The sequence below is a fragment of the Suricata suricatta genome, chromosome 9 (assembly GCF_006229205.1).
Source record: "Suricata suricatta isolate VVHF042 chromosome 9, meerkat_22Aug2017_6uvM2_HiC, whole genome shotgun sequence".
NCBI classification, from domain to species: Eukaryota; Metazoa; Chordata; class Mammalia; order Carnivora; family Herpestidae; genus Suricata; species Suricata suricatta.
In genome coordinates, this window is record NC_043708.1 from 134,209,271 (window position 1) to 134,224,280 (window position 15,010).

At 49.2% G+C, this 15,010-nt stretch overlaps 1 protein-coding gene across 4 annotated transcripts in view; it reads left to right on the top strand.

Annotated features, from left to right (window-relative positions):
- ABHD2 (abhydrolase domain containing 2) overlaps positions 1–15,010 on the top strand; it is a 108,228-nt gene that overhangs the window by 67,229 nt on the left and 25,989 nt on the right. For all 4 annotated transcript variants that reach the window (XM_029952053.1, XM_029952054.1, XM_029952052.1 and 1 more), the window contains one exon: positions 1,705–1,872. In XM_029952053.1, the coding sequence (XP_029807913.1) occupies positions 1,705–1,872 (168 nt within the window). The remainder of the gene's footprint in view (positions 1–1,704; positions 1,873–15,010) is intronic.

Consider the following 15,010-nt stretch of genomic DNA (forward strand, 5'->3'; position numbering starts at 1 on the left):
CCAAATGCTTTTTCCTCTTGCTTCTAATGCTCTCACTCCCTCCAGTAAAGCACAAAATTTAACATACCACTCGGTTCTTCCTCCCGGGACCAACATGGAAAATTGAAGAGGGAAAAGCTTTGATGCTTTGTTGTACTCGTTCACCTGTGTCACCCCTGTCCCCAGAAGGGGATGGACGCAGGTGGTGCTGTTCTCGCGTCCAAGAAGTGGCCTAGGAAAAAGCAGCCCCCCTTTTTTTCTTTTCCATGATCTTTTTCCCCTGGTTACAAAAGGGATAAAAACTCATTTTGGAAAATTTAGATAATACAGGAATATTTAAAAAAGAAAGTAAGAATCACCTAGAATCCCACCACCCAGAATTCTGTTGTTGGCATTGTGTTTTTCCAGTTCAATGCATTGTTTTTCCAAAGTCTGAATGATTATATATTTTTCTCCTGTCATTCAAAGTCTAAAAGTCTTCAAAACCATGATTTGAACAATTGCTTAATATTCCACAATATGGCCATACCACCATTTAATTATTCATCTACTTATATTATTACTATAAGTAATTCTACGATGAGCATCCTTAACCATAAAATTTGAGGCAAGAGTCCGAGAATTGGAGCTGCTAGGTCATGTCTGTAAAATTGTTAAAGTTCTTTATGCACATTAAAGAAGAATTTAAAATTGTTTTTATCTTAACTTTTGGGAGGGACATTTATGATCAGACTTGATGACCTAAATGCCTCTTCTCTTTTAAAGGAAAACTATCCAAAAAAAATTTTTTTAAATAAAGGAAGACTATGTACCCATAGTTTCGAGTAGGTAATTCATACTTCCGATAGAAAATCCAAAAGGTACCTTCAAGGCACACAGAGAAAGTGGAAGTCTCTCTTCCACCCCTACACCCCACCCAGCGCCCTCCCCAGTGGCACCCACTGTTAGGTTTCTTACTTAGGACTTCAGAGCTAGTAGATGCATTTATAAACATAGATGTATTTTTCCCTCCACCCAAATGGCAGTGTATCATAACCCTTTTCTGCACCTTGCTTTTTTTCCCCTTAATACGCATTAGTGAGTTTGCCCTATCAGTATATGAAGGGCTGTCTCTCATTATTTTTAAGGGCTACACCATATTTCATCACTTGGATATGCAATAGTTTATTTAACCAGACACGTGTTTCTGGGCATTTCGGTTGTGTTCAATCTTTTGCCATTACCACCAGTACAGTATGGGTCCTGTTTTATGTGTGTACAGGTGCATCATCTGTAGGAGAAATACCTGGAGGTAAAGTTGCTTGATCAGAGAAGTCTGTGCAGACGCTCTTTACTTTTCTATTCATTCATTTAGTCATTCACACAGCCTTTCTGATGGGAATTAGGTTTGGGAACTTGTACAGCAGATTAATATTGCATCTGTTGAATCTAATAATAAGTTGAGATTTAAATTTTTCTTTATTTCGTCTCTCTGGTCGTTTTTATCCTCGTTATCTGTCCACGATCGGAAATTTTCAAAGCCGACCCTTCAGCATAAATAGTTGGGAGAAGCGCTAGTGTAGACAACTCCAGCTCGAAGGGAAGGATGCGCTTCCCAGAGAACTGAGTGCAATTCGACGTGAAGTTCCCTCCTGCTGCTTTCTCAGCCGGGGATGCACGATGGTGGTCGTTTATCCTTACTCACTGCTTACTGGATGTGTTGGGATCTCTGTCTCCGCCCCGTAGATGACATCACCATGGTCATCTGCCCTGGAATTGCCAATCACAGTGAGAAGCAGTACATCCGCACCTTTGTCGACTACGCCCAGAAAAATGGCTACCGGTGCGCCGTGCTCAACCACCTTGGCGCCTTGCCCAACATCGAGCTGACCTCACCGCGCATGTTCACCTACGGTAAGTGTGGGCGTGGCCAAGTGGAGTCCCCCTTACTCTTGTTCTCACTACGAGTGTGCCATTAACTTACGTTCCACCTTACCTTTCTAAGTTCAGAATGTATGCCCATCTGCGTGCGGCAGTGGGGGCACAAGGTTATAAAGCAGCCAGCTTGGACTGGGCATTCGTGATGCCGTGTATCACATCTGCCTTTCAGATGGGCTCCGTAGCCACCCCCATCTCATCCTGCCTCCTAGAGACAGAGAGCGGAACTCACGGGGGAAGGTTTCGCCCCAGGCGCCCTGCTGGTCGGTGTCAGAGCAGAGCAGGAGCTGGACAGCCGATGCTCGAGTCCCCTGCGCCGTCCTCACACTCATTCCTCGCGACTCTGGTGACCGGCGTGCCAGGGCTGCGAGGAGGCACATGTGTGACCGTGGGGAGGAACCTGGCACACTGACTACTTGTGGGATCCCAAGTTCCTTGAAGACAGGAACTGGGTCTCATACTCAGACAGATGCTTCCGGCCTTTGGATGAAGTCTTGCCTTCCCTAGGGTTCTATCTTCCAGACTGTCCCCGTTCTTCTTATTTGAGTCTCCCTTCATATTGTAGATGTACACATAAATGATAAACACATAGAATATAGAGGCACCTGGGTGTCTCAGTCAGTCAAACATCCCACTGGTGGTTTCATGGGTTCAAGCCCCGCCTTCGGCCCTGTGCTGACAGCGTGGAGCCTGCTTAGAATTCTCTACCTCTCCTCCATTGCACTGTCTCTGTCGCTCTCAAAATAAATAAACTTAAAGAAAAAAAATTTTTTATTAAAAAAAAACACATAAAGTATGTGTTTGAGTATGTGCAAACATTGGGATCATTTATACCAAATAAGTTATTATGTATTTTAATGGGAAACCATTGAAAATTGCTTCTATAATCTCACCATAACTGCGGCACCTTGGGGCTTAGTCAGTTAAGCATCTGACTCTTGATCTTAGCTTAGGTCTTGATCTCAGCATCATGAGTTCAAGCTGTGCTTTGGCTTGTGTGCTGGGCATGGAGCCTACATAGAAAATAAATAAGTAGGGGCACCTTGGGGGCTCAGTTGGTTAAGCATCTGAATTCAGCTCAGGTCATGATCTCACAGCTTGTGAGTTCAAGCCCCACGTCAGGCTCTGTGCTGACAGCTCAGAGCCTGGAAGCTCCTTCTGGTTCTGTGTCTCCCCCTCTCGTTGCCCCTCCCCCTGTTCATGCCATCTCTCTCTCTCTGTCTCTCTCAAAAATAAATAAAAAATTGAAAAAAAAAAAAAAGAAAAAATAAAAGTAGAGATGCCTGGGGGGCACAGTTGGGTGTCTGACTTCGGCTCAGGTCTTGATGTCACAGTTCATTAATTTGAGCCCCACATCAGGCTGGCTGCTGTCTGCACAGAACCCAATGCAGATCCTCTGTCCCCCTTTCTCTGCCCCTCCCTCATTTGCACTCTCTCTCTCAAAAATAAACATTAAAAAGCATAATAAATGAATAAATAAAATTCCACCAAACTATAATTTTCTATTTTTGTCTTCTCATTCTCTGTGTACATAGTTGGTTTTTTTTTTAATGTTTATTTATTTTTAAGAGAGACACAGAGCATGAGTAGGGGAGAGGTAGAGAGAGAGGGAGACACAGAATCCAAAGCAGGCTCCGGGCTCTGAGCTGTCAGCACAGAGCCTGACGCGGGGCTCGAACCTGCAATCTGTGAGATCATGACCTGAGCCAAAGTCGGATGCTTAACTGACCCAGCCACCAAGTGCCCTTAAAATTTTTCAGCATTTTAAATAATGATGCTATAAATATCTTTCGCATAGAATTTTTTTCTCTTTCTTGACCACTCTGGATTAAATTTCCAGGAGCAGAGTATCAGAGTCGACAGTCGTCATGTGTATTTGTACATACTGCCGGCTGGTCCTCTAGCAGGGTTGTTTTGGCGTATGCTGCTCCTGGCCATGTGTAAGGGTGCACCCGCTGTGTGCGTGCCCGGGTACCCCGCGCCCGCTGCTTCCCTGCGCCCACTCCCACGACTAAAGACACCAAGTTACAGACTCTTCTGTTCAGCAGTTTGGTCAGTGGCTTGAAGATACAGGGGAAGGTCCAGATTGACAGATAACTCAGGCACATGGAGAAGAGCGAGCATGTGGGAGACAGGATTGGATCCAAAAAGCAGAAATGGGCAGAATCTGGCGCGCCTGGGTGGCTCATCAGTTAGGCGTTTGCCCCTTGACCCTTGATTTTGGCTCAGGTCATGAGATCAGGCCCGGGGTCCAGCTCTTTGCAGAGAATGGAGCCTGCTTGGGATTCTCTCCCTCCCCTTCCCTCTGCCCCTCCCTCGTTTATGCTTCTCTCTCTCTCTCTCAAAAAAAAGAAAAGAAAAGATAAAACCAGTTCTCTTTAAAAAAAAAAATGGGCAGAGAGGCACCTGGGTGCCTCAGTCCATTAAGTGTCCGACTTCAGCTGAGGTCATGATCTTACAGTCTTTTAGTTTGAGCCCCGCATCGGCCTCTGTGCTGACAGCTCAGAGCCTGGAGCCTGCTTCCGATTCTGTGTCCCCTCTCTCTCTGCCCCTCCCCACTCACAGTCTGTCTCTCTAAAGTGAATAAACATTAAAAAAATATTTTTTAATGGGCAGAACCTAACAAAAATGAAAACGATGGGGAAGGGTTATAAGGTCCTGTACTTGGATATAAAAATCCATCTATACAAGTTAAAGATGGGGAGGCATGCCTTGACCTCAGGACCCCAGACAGAGACAGACCTGGGAGCACTAACGGCCAGGATGCCGAAAACAAGACCAGAAATGCCAGCAAGGGCACTTAACATGTGCCAACCCTGGGCTGCAGCCTCACACAGATTTAGTCCCTTTGATCTCCACAGCAACCAGCCAGACACTTAGCAGATGAAAAGGCACCCTGCGGCACAGAGAGGTTAAGTAGTTTGGGCAAGGCACAGAGCCAGGCTGTAGGAGGGGAGGAGAAGCCTGGGTCTGGGGCCCCAGGGTCCAGGATCCTGTCAGAGCTGGTAGGAGCTCTGGGTGGGGGTGGTCCAGGCCCCCGCCCCTGGGAGTGTGTGCCAGGGGCCTCGGGTCATAACCATTTATTAAATGTTTGGTTTATTCTTGGCTTTTTCAAATACTTGAAGATCTGTTAACACGAGCGAGGATCAGTCATGCTGTCTGTGGCTCAGATACATAAGATAATGTTCCCTAGGAGGAGCCGGGACTATTCGTAAACAAGCCCAGGATGGTGGGATGGGTGAGGCCACAGCAAAGAGAAATCAGCCTGGGGGCGCCTGGGGGGCTCAGTCAGTTAAGCCTTCGACTTTGGCTGAGGTCATGATCTTACAGTTCATGGGTTCAAGCCCTATGTAGGGCTCTGTGCTGACAGCTCAGAGCCAGGAGCCTGCTTCGGATTCTGTGTCTCCCTCTCTCTTTCTGCCCCTTTCCCGCTCACACTCTGTCTGTGTCTCAAAAATAAACATTAGAGGGGCGCCTGGGTGGCTCGGTCGGTTAGGCCTCCCACTTGGGCTCAGGTCAGATCTCACGTTCGTGGGTTCGAGCCCCACGTCGGGCTCTGTGCTGACAGCTAGCTCAGAGGCTGGAGCCTGCTTCCGGTTCTGTGTCTCCTTCTCTGTCTGCCCCTCCGCCTCTCATGCTCTGTCTCTCTCTGTATCAAAAATAAATAAAACATTTAAAAAAAATAAAATAAATATTAGAAAAGAAAAATTTAAAAAAAAAAAAAAAAAGGAAAGAAATCAGCCTGTCTCCAGAGGCAAGCAGTCGTGTTACGGAAGGAAGGATTCTTCCAGGAAAAAGCATTGGAACAGGTCCTCAAGGTCACACGGGCCAGAGCTCCTGAAGAGAGGAGCGTGCAGGGCTGTGGCATGTCTGGGCTGCTGAGCCGAATCTCAGCAAGGGGCGAAGTCAGTCCATTCAGGGAGAACTCAGCCCCCACCCCCAGTTTTTCAAGGTCCGTGAACCCTTTCCTTTCATTTGCTGTTTGTTACGGTTTGTTTCATTAGAATTTTAGAAGTAAATTCCTATTGTTTGTCACACCTCAGTAGTTTTCCAGAAAGGCAGACGACCTACAAGATAAGTTTCCTCTTCAGTTTTTCAAAAACCTCTTTTTTTCAGGATACACAGAAGTAGAAAGGATAATGCAATGAACCCAAATAAATCCCTGTGTGCCCACCATTCAACCTCAACCAGTAACTAAACCAGACGTGTGTCACCCGTAACCCCCTTCCTGCCCTCTCCTTCCCCCTCGAAGATGATTCTGGAGCTGGTCCCAGCGAGCCCATCCCTCCATCTGTGACTATTTTAGAGGATGACGGTAGGACACACAGACTCTCTGTAAACTGTTTTAGTTTGCTAGGACTTCCATAACCAAATACCGAAGTCTGGGTGGCCTCAGCTGCAGACATTTATTTTCCCGCAGTTCTGGAGGCCGGGAGTCCAAGGTCAAGGTGTGGGCAGGCTTGGTTTCTTCTGAGCCTGTGCGTTCTTCTTCTTGTCTTGTGCATTTATGTCTGTGTCTCCCCCTCTCAGTGTCCTAAACTTATAAAGACACCAGTCAGGTCGGATTAGGGCTCCCCCCACCAATGACCCCATTTTAACTTAATTATTTCTCTAAAGGCCCTTCCTCCAAGTGTGGTCATATTCCGAGGCAGTGGGGGGCTGGACTTCACCACGTTTAAATTCACACCACGATCACCCCTAAAACACACCCCCATTCCTTAATGGCACTTTACTTTCTCCAACTGGCTTCTTTCTTTTTCTTCCTGTTTAATTGCTTGATTCAGGATGCAAATCTGTTCCCACACATTGCTGTTGGATGATAGGTTTCTTAAACCCTTTATTTTATCTTTTAAAAATATTACTGGCCCTCCCTCCCTCTCCCCTTCCCCTCCTTTTCAGTGGAAGAGGTAAAAGAAAGCAGAGGGGCATCTTAAGCCTCCTTTAAATCTCCTTCCTTCACTTTTCATAGCCCTCCGCCCCACCAAGTTGGCTTCTCCCGGGTAGGAGGACCGGATGTGACGTTAAGGGGGCTCTGGCTCCCGGAACAAGGCACCCAGCTCACGCCGGCTCCGGGCACTGCCGTGGGGGCTGCCCACGCTCTCAGCGTCCGGCCCTCGGGAGCCAAACCCAGCCTCCTGCTCGGCCCCTAGAAAGTGCCCTAGCACGGGGACCCAGGAGAGGGACGTGAAGTGACGGTGTGTAAGGCAATCGTGGCAAACCGTGCCTCAAACACACACACCTGACGGTTGCGCGAGCCTCACCCGCACGAGCCGTGTTGTTCTTGAACAGACGCCCGGCCACCAGGTCACTGTGACCACCGATCTTGACCAGAGGGAAACTAAACAGGGTGTTCACAGGAAGCCTTGCGTTCTTCTCTTCCTGTTGCACACCCTCTGAGAAAACCGAAAGAGGCCCTTCCCCACTTAGCAGAACAACACTGTCCCAGACGTGTCAGGGCTGGTCACTGCCATTAGACATCTGAGCTGATGTGATCAGAAATTGCCCAGGTGGCTCAGCCGGTTAAGCGTCCAACTTCAGCTCAGGTCATGATCTCATGGTTCATGGGTTGAAGCCCCGCGTCAAGCTCAGTGCTGACACCTAGCTCAGAGCCTGGAGCCTGCTTCCGATTCTGTGTCTCCCTCTCTCTCTGCCCCTCCCCTGCTCACGCTGTCTCACTCTCTCTCAAAAATAAATAAAGCTTAAAAAAAAAAGAAAGATTGTTAAAAACAGATGTCTCTCGCACAGAATTTCCTAAATGGATACTTAACGCCTTCTCGTGACTCAGAATCCTTCATGCTGCCTTTGAAGGATGAAGCCATTAATGAACACCCTGAGTGACAGCGGTGCCCATTTGTGTCACAGCGATGTGTGCGGGGCGCGCCGAGCACGTGCGCACCGCCTCACCTGCTCCTCACTGACGTCTGGAGGGAGGTGCAGGCTTGGGGTCACACAACTAGTAAGGGACGGAACCAGAATCGGATTGGGTGGCTCTCCATGCCGGCTCAGCACTGCCTCTGTGGTAGCGCACGTTCCCTAGGTAGGGGGTGGTTCGTTAGGACCGTTTGGGAGCAGGGAGACAGCTGAGAGTCTAAAGAGACTGTCCCCCGACCGGTGGCCGCACTCAGTACTGTTTATGTTAATAGCTGTCACAGAGCAGTTGCTGTGTGCCAGGCTCTGTTCCAAATACCTGATGGGACATATTCAACCAGCCCCCCACCCCCCTTTCACGGACGAGTCGCCCGGGGAGCTTTTGGAACTTGCCCTCGATCACAGAGCAGCTGAGTGGGTGGTCCAGGGTTCCAGCCCAGGCCGTCCAGTCCTGAAGCTCATGCTTCTGAACAAGGGGCCACATCGCCTGTCTGTGCGAAAGACCGCGTCCTGCCAATAGGCGCAGGAGGGAGGGAAGGCTTCTTGCTCAGATGCGTTCTCGACTTAAGGGGCTTCTCAGAGCCACAGCAGAGGCCCTGGGAGGTTGGGGCTCCCCTCTTTTGTTCGTCCCGCATCCTAGAGACGTTCCAGGGCCAGCCCCCGTGAGAACACAGGCAGCGGGCAGAGTGCCTGTCTTCCCAATCTCCCCGGCTGGTGCAGGCTGCCCGCCAGCAGACGGGATGAACACCGAGCCTCAGTCCATCTGAATAGTGAACATGGAAGGACAGGGACCAGATTTGGATGAGTTTTTAAATCAATCTCCTGCATCTAGTATATCCCTTAGAGAGAGATGCTCAGAAAATGCCTGCGTAAGGAAAGAGCCTGGGTTTCAGAGTCCAGCAGCCTGGTTCACAAAGCTTGTTGAGAAAGTTGGCGTTAATATGAAAACGTGTAGCACAGAAGCCAGCAAGTACCAGTAAGCGGCAGTGACCGTTGTCTTTATGTTTGAACCAACTGAGAGGAGAGAAGGTGCAAGTCTTTTTTTTTTTAATATTTTATTTATTTTTGATACAGAGAGAGACAGAGCATGAGAGGGGGAGGGGCAGAGAGAGAGAAGGAGACACAGAACCGGAAGCAGGCTCCCGGCTCCGAGCTGTCAGCACAGAGCCTGACGCGGGGCTCGAACCCACGAACGTGAGATCTGACCTGAGCCGAAGCCAGAGGCCTAACCGACTGAACCACCCAGGCGCCCTGAGAAGGCGCAAGTCTTGAACGAGCTCACCTCTGCCTCAGCTTCGTGCAGTTGGCTGCGTGTTAGCTTTTGCAAGGACCAGTTTGAGAAGCTGTGCTTGGTGAGCAGAAAATTCTTTCTGTCTCGAGCCTGGTGCAGTTATGACTCTGCGTACAGAGGCACCCAGGCCCCGGTGGTGATCTCAGAGGAGGCCGTTGAGGCTTTCCAACTGCACCACCTTCGGAACTGGCACCTTGCCCGGTGCGGGGGGAGGGGGGCACACACCTGCAGCTCAGTTCTGGCTTCTGTGCACAGGCCGCTCTCACGGTCACCGCGGGCAAGGGGTTTTATTGTAGCACATGCTCTCCTCGCCCTATTTCAGCCTTCTAAAAATTATTTTCATTCTTTTTCTTTATTTAGAAAGAGAGAGAGAGAGCAGCATGGGGTGGGGGGGGGCGGGTGGAGGCAGAGAGAGAAGGAGAGAGAGAATCCCAAGCAGGCTCTGTGCTGTCAGCACACGGAGCCCAAGGTGGAGCTTGATCTCACAAACTGTGATATCACGACCTGAGCCGAAATCAAGAGTCGGACCTTTAACCGAGCCACCCCGGCGCCCCAAATTATTTTCATTCTTAAAAAAAAATCCTCACCACCTGTTGTAGTATAGTTCATATGTTTTTTTTTAAGCTAGAAAATATTAAATACAGTTCTTGTGTGATGAATTAAATGAAATGACATTAGCTGATCTGGCCATAAATAAAATGTGAAACTGTTAGGATGACAGGTGAAACCCACAAGAGGGCTGTTTGTCCATCTTTTAAGTTTCTTGTTGAGCCGGATACTGTATGGGATCAGACTCAGGACACAACCCGATTGTGTGAGATCAATAGATAACACTTGAAAATGCAAGAAGATATAGAAGTCTTAAAGATTTTTTTGAAGTGTATTTTTTCTAAAGAGCCTCATCTTTAATTGAAACTCTACGGCAGTGAACATGCTGGCTTACTCTTTATCGACTGAATTGATTTCCTAATCCAGACACCGTTTAGAACGTAAGCGTGTTTGTCAGCGATGATGCAGGAAACCAGTAAATTAAGGAAGTGTTTGGCTGCACCGGTCTGTCTTTGGCTAAATGCCTTATCCCAGTCGTCCAAGATTCATGTTCAGAGCAAAGTATGGCTGGATCAAGTCCGCCAGCCCAGGAAGGAGCTGGAAACCAGAATTACTCAGTGTGGTTCTTCTGACCTCTGTTTCCAAGATTGCCCTTGAAGTGGAACCTAGTGACAAATGGACTAGGAGTTTGATCATGATTATAAGAGAGAAAGTTTAGGATTTTTAAAGTCACTTTTGTATCCAGGGAAAGGAATAAAAACAACCTGGCATTGGCCCCCATGGGGTGACTGAATCCTTAGGACTCCGAAGCTCCTGAGAACTTAGTACCCATCTCTGACCAAACCCGGAGCTGGCATCATGGCATTGTATATGGTCTCAAAAGACTTAAATTGCCTTTCCTATGAGTCTAAACATGGAAGTAAGCCTTTCCCTTACTTCTAAACACTTGAACTTGTGGCATCAGGCATCAAGCTGAGAAGAGGTGTCTTCTGTTGTGTAATGTCCGACTGAGTTTCATTAATACTAGGATTTTTTTTTAACTATCTTTTGAAACCGCAAGGTAAGGCCAGGAAACTTTGCCTTACTTAGAAGGCAGCATTTCAGTCATGGAAGGGAGGTCCTGGATCTATGCCAACCACATAACTGAGCATCCCAACTTTGGAGAGTGCAGAAGGACCTTACTAGTGACTGCATCAGTCCAACGCCGGGACTCTCCCGGGCAAACTAGGACGTATGGCCACCCTGCTGTAGTGTGCTGCAGAGACCACCCAGGACCCAAGCCGCCTTGCCATAAAGAGGTGCAAACAGTGATTTGTTTTGTTTTGTTTTGCTTGAGAGAAAGAGAACCTCAAGCAGGCTCCACACTCAGCACAGAGCCCAATGCGGGGCTTGATCCCGTGACCCTGAGATCCTGACCCGAGCCGAAATCGGGAGTCAGGCGCTCCACCAACTGAGCTACCCAGGCGCCCCGACTGTGATTTGAAAGGAACTCCCATTGTGCTTGTACTGCTCAATCTGTCTGAAGATCTTTGATTAGGTCATGCGCGTTGATGTTTCCATAAGCTTCTCCTATCTACCATTTAGATTGATGGGGACTCAGTGGTGAATCATAGTCATGATTCCAGATTGACAACCATGAGTTGCGTTGGCCTCTGCACCCGTTGGATGTTACCATGGCAGACGGACACGGGGAGGTGGGAGGGAGGAAGTGGTGGGAGGAGGGAGAACGTGATGGTGAAGAAGGAGGTGCAATAGCAGAGACTCGAGTACCTTAGCAAGCCATCTGGCGAGATCAGGCGCTGGGAGTCCCCGCGTGTGGTGATGGTGCTGGGGGGCCAGAGCTGGGGAACGCGGTGGGGGCGACAGTACCCAGAGTAGAACTGTGGGGAAGCAGTGACGGGCTCTGTGCTCCCAGGATCAGACCTGAATCCTTCACTTTCAGACAGGAGAGGGAAGTTTTAGATACCGTGGCCCTGCGGAAAGAGTGCCCAAAGCGCTCACTTGTGAAAATGTGTTCTGGGGAGAAGGACAAGGCCAGCGCACGTGCTACGCAGGGACGGCTTTCGCTCTATTTCTGCAGCCGTTCTCATCCGGAGTGACTCAGCTTTGCAGTGGCTTTCACAACACTGAGAAGCGACAGGGGCCGCTGGCCCCAGACGCCCACCAGGAGTCACGCTGTTGGCCTGGCCAGGTCGTTCTCGTGGATCACACTGAGCGGGGAAGATACTGAGGTGCTTCTCTCCCGTCCCCGCCGCCGTCACGCCGGCCGGTAGCGTGTGCTTGTGTGCCACGTGATTCAAACCTCCTGACGCTGCTAACATTTGTGGCACACCCACCACGTTCGAGGCCCAGGCCTGGCGTGCAGAATATAGAGATGAGGATGACTCAGAGCCTCCATCCACGAGGTGCACCGAGTCTCGGCATCCCTGTTTATGAGCCAATTGAGTCACACTGGTGCCACTTGGAAATGGCTTCCATGGACGTAACTTTCTGGTGGCCTTAGCTTTGCCTTTCTCGAGGGCTGTGAGGTTGAAGAAAAGTCCTTCTTGTTCTCCGCGGGCTGCCTTTCCCAGATGGCCCAAGGCCCTCCTCTCTCTAAGGCCAGGTTAGTGGCTCCTGTTTCATCTTGCCTTTGCAAAGCTTAGCAAGATTAGACACCTAAGTCTTGTTACTGGTGCTAATCCCACAAGGATAAAATACCTAGAGCCTCATTAAAATCCTCCTAGGATGAAAAAACAGATCCTGTAGCTCTTAGAACAGTCCAGGGAGTGGCGCCTGGTCCCTGACGGTGTTTGGTAACTGTCGTCAGGTGGCAATCCCAAGAGGACCCTGGAGCTGGCCCGACACCGTGCCCTTGGCTTTCCCTTGGCTGGGAGGGGCGGCAGCTTTTCACACAACATCCAAACAGCATGTCCAGCATTAGGCAGGGCTGACCCTTTATCCACATCAGATGGACTTGGATTTAATTAAATTGAGGCTCCCGAGGTGCCTCCACCATTAGCTGCAATTGCTCCCCCGTAGTGTTGGGGGTCTGAGCTTCATAACCACTGCGGTGACATCTGGACATCCATTCTAGGTCCCCGATAATTAGTCTTAAGCCTGAGTGAAGATAGACAGGCTTGGGGGGCACCTGGTTGGCTCAGCCAGTGGAGCATGTGACTCTTCATCTTGGGGTCGTGTGTTCAAGTCCCATGTTGAGTGTGGGATTACATCAATAAATAAAACTTGATAAAAAATTAAAATCTTTGGGGCGCCTGGGTGGCTCAGTTGGTTAAGGGTCTGACTTCAGCTCAGGTCATGATCTCATGGTTTTTGGGTTCGAGCCCTGCATCGGGCTCTGCACTGACAGTTCAGAGCCTGGAGCCTGCTTCTGAGTCTGTGTCTCCCACTCTCTCTGCCCTTCCTCCTCTCATGCTCTGTCTGTATCTCTCTCTCTCTCTCTCAAAAGTAAATAAACATTAAAATGTTTTAATTAAAATCTTTAAAAAATAACTATTTAAAAAAGAAAATGGGTCTCAAAGGAATCCGATGAGGAGAAAGCTGAAACTTCTAATAATGAAAAAAAAAAAAAAAACTCTGCAATACTGTTACTTGTGTAGGTTTGGGCTATGAGACCAAAGACTTGGGTTTGGGGTTAGACGTGGGTCCAAAGTCTAGCTAGCACTCCTGCTGTCTCACTGGGTGAGGTCAGGCAAGTCACTTCATCCCTTTGGATCTGTTTTCTCGGCTGTGTTCAAGTCCCTGGGACAGGGCCTGGAACCCAGCACGTCCAGCCTTTCGCCCATTCACGGACCTCACACTGACTGAACGGCCAGCAGGCGCCGGGCCCCGCGGGTACAGTGGGGAACGCAACCAAGATAGCTTCGCTGGACCGAGTGCGTCACCTAACAGAGGTTCCTTCCATGTTAGAATGAAACAGAGAGTTATAAATCGTCAAGGCATGAACGGAATTAGGTAGAACCCCAAGGAAATGATGGAAAAGTAAAGATTCTAGTTAACAATTTAAAGTAAGCCCCTTGTTACCATTTCCCTATTTTCTTTAGTATTTATTTTTGAGAGAGAGCAGAAGAAGGGCAGAGAGAGAGGGAGACACAGAATCTGAAGCAGGCTCCAGGCTCCGAGCTGTCCGCACAGAGCCTGACACAGGGCTCGAACTCACAAGCAGTGAGATCATGACCTGAGCCAAAGTCCAGACACTTAACCAACTGAGCCACCCAGGCGCCCCGATACCATTTCTTATGCAGGGAAATAGTGTTTCCATCACAAGCTTTACAAACCTCTGCTCCAGCTGGAGGGATGTGCTGGGTGTCTTTAGCAACTAGTTGAAACTGGTCTACAGGGATTTAAATAGTTTTAAAATAGTCTGTATTTTCACCAGGCTTGTTACCTGGCTGGATTCCACTCCTTTCCTGCCACCAGCAGCACCGCAGGGACCATTCTTGCACATATGCCGTTGCACACGTGTGGGTACATCTTGGCACACATACAGTATACAAGCCCCCAAAGGTGGAGTTGCTGAGCCAGGCATTTGTACTTGAACAAGCACTGATAGACGTTACCCGCCCCCACTCCCATCCTGGGTATCATCCTCTAGTGCGGGCCGTGGGAGATGATTCCAGTCGCCTTTTTAATTTGCCTTTATTTATGTCTGAGAGACAGGGAGCATCTTTTCGAGCTGCCCTTTTAAAAGACCAAAGAAACAGAGAATGGAAGATTTCCTCCACCTTTTGTGTCAGCCAGGACAGTGGTTCTCAGAGTGTGGTCCCTGCCCCAGATGCAACAGCGTGCCTGGGAACTTGTTAGAAATGCAGATTCTTAGAAATTCTGAAGTCGGACTCAGCAGCCCGTGTTTGAACCCCTGTGTGGGCCCCGCCCTTAGAGCTTCTGATTCAGCAGGTGGGGTGTGACACAGAAATGCGCATTTTGAACAGTTCTGCAATGCTGGCCCAGGGACCACACTTGGAGAACCACTGGGCTGCCTTACAGTGATTTCACCTTGCTGCTGCTTTTCTGGCTCACTCCTCACAAGATTGCCAGCACTTGGTTTGTGCTCTAAACACTGGCGTTTGCGGGACCTGGAGGAGGTGCCTGGCTGTGTGGAGCAGAGACTTGCCTCCTGTAGAAACTGGCTTTAAGGAAATATGCAGAAAGCTGCTACCGGGCCAAGAGCCCTGCTTCCAGAAGCTTCCAAAAGGCAGGACAATGCCTCCCATGTGAAGGTTGCTTCCTGCACATGGAAGAGGAAGTCTGAAAAGGGATGGCCCAGAGGCCCAGCGAGAATATGCTTCAGAATCTGCTGTCCCTGATTTGTCTGAGCCACAGAGGCCCTTGTCCGTTACATCGTGAGGGGTTCTCTCAAAGTGCTCGGCAGCACTTTGGAAGCGCCTACGGACCTTGAAGGTGACC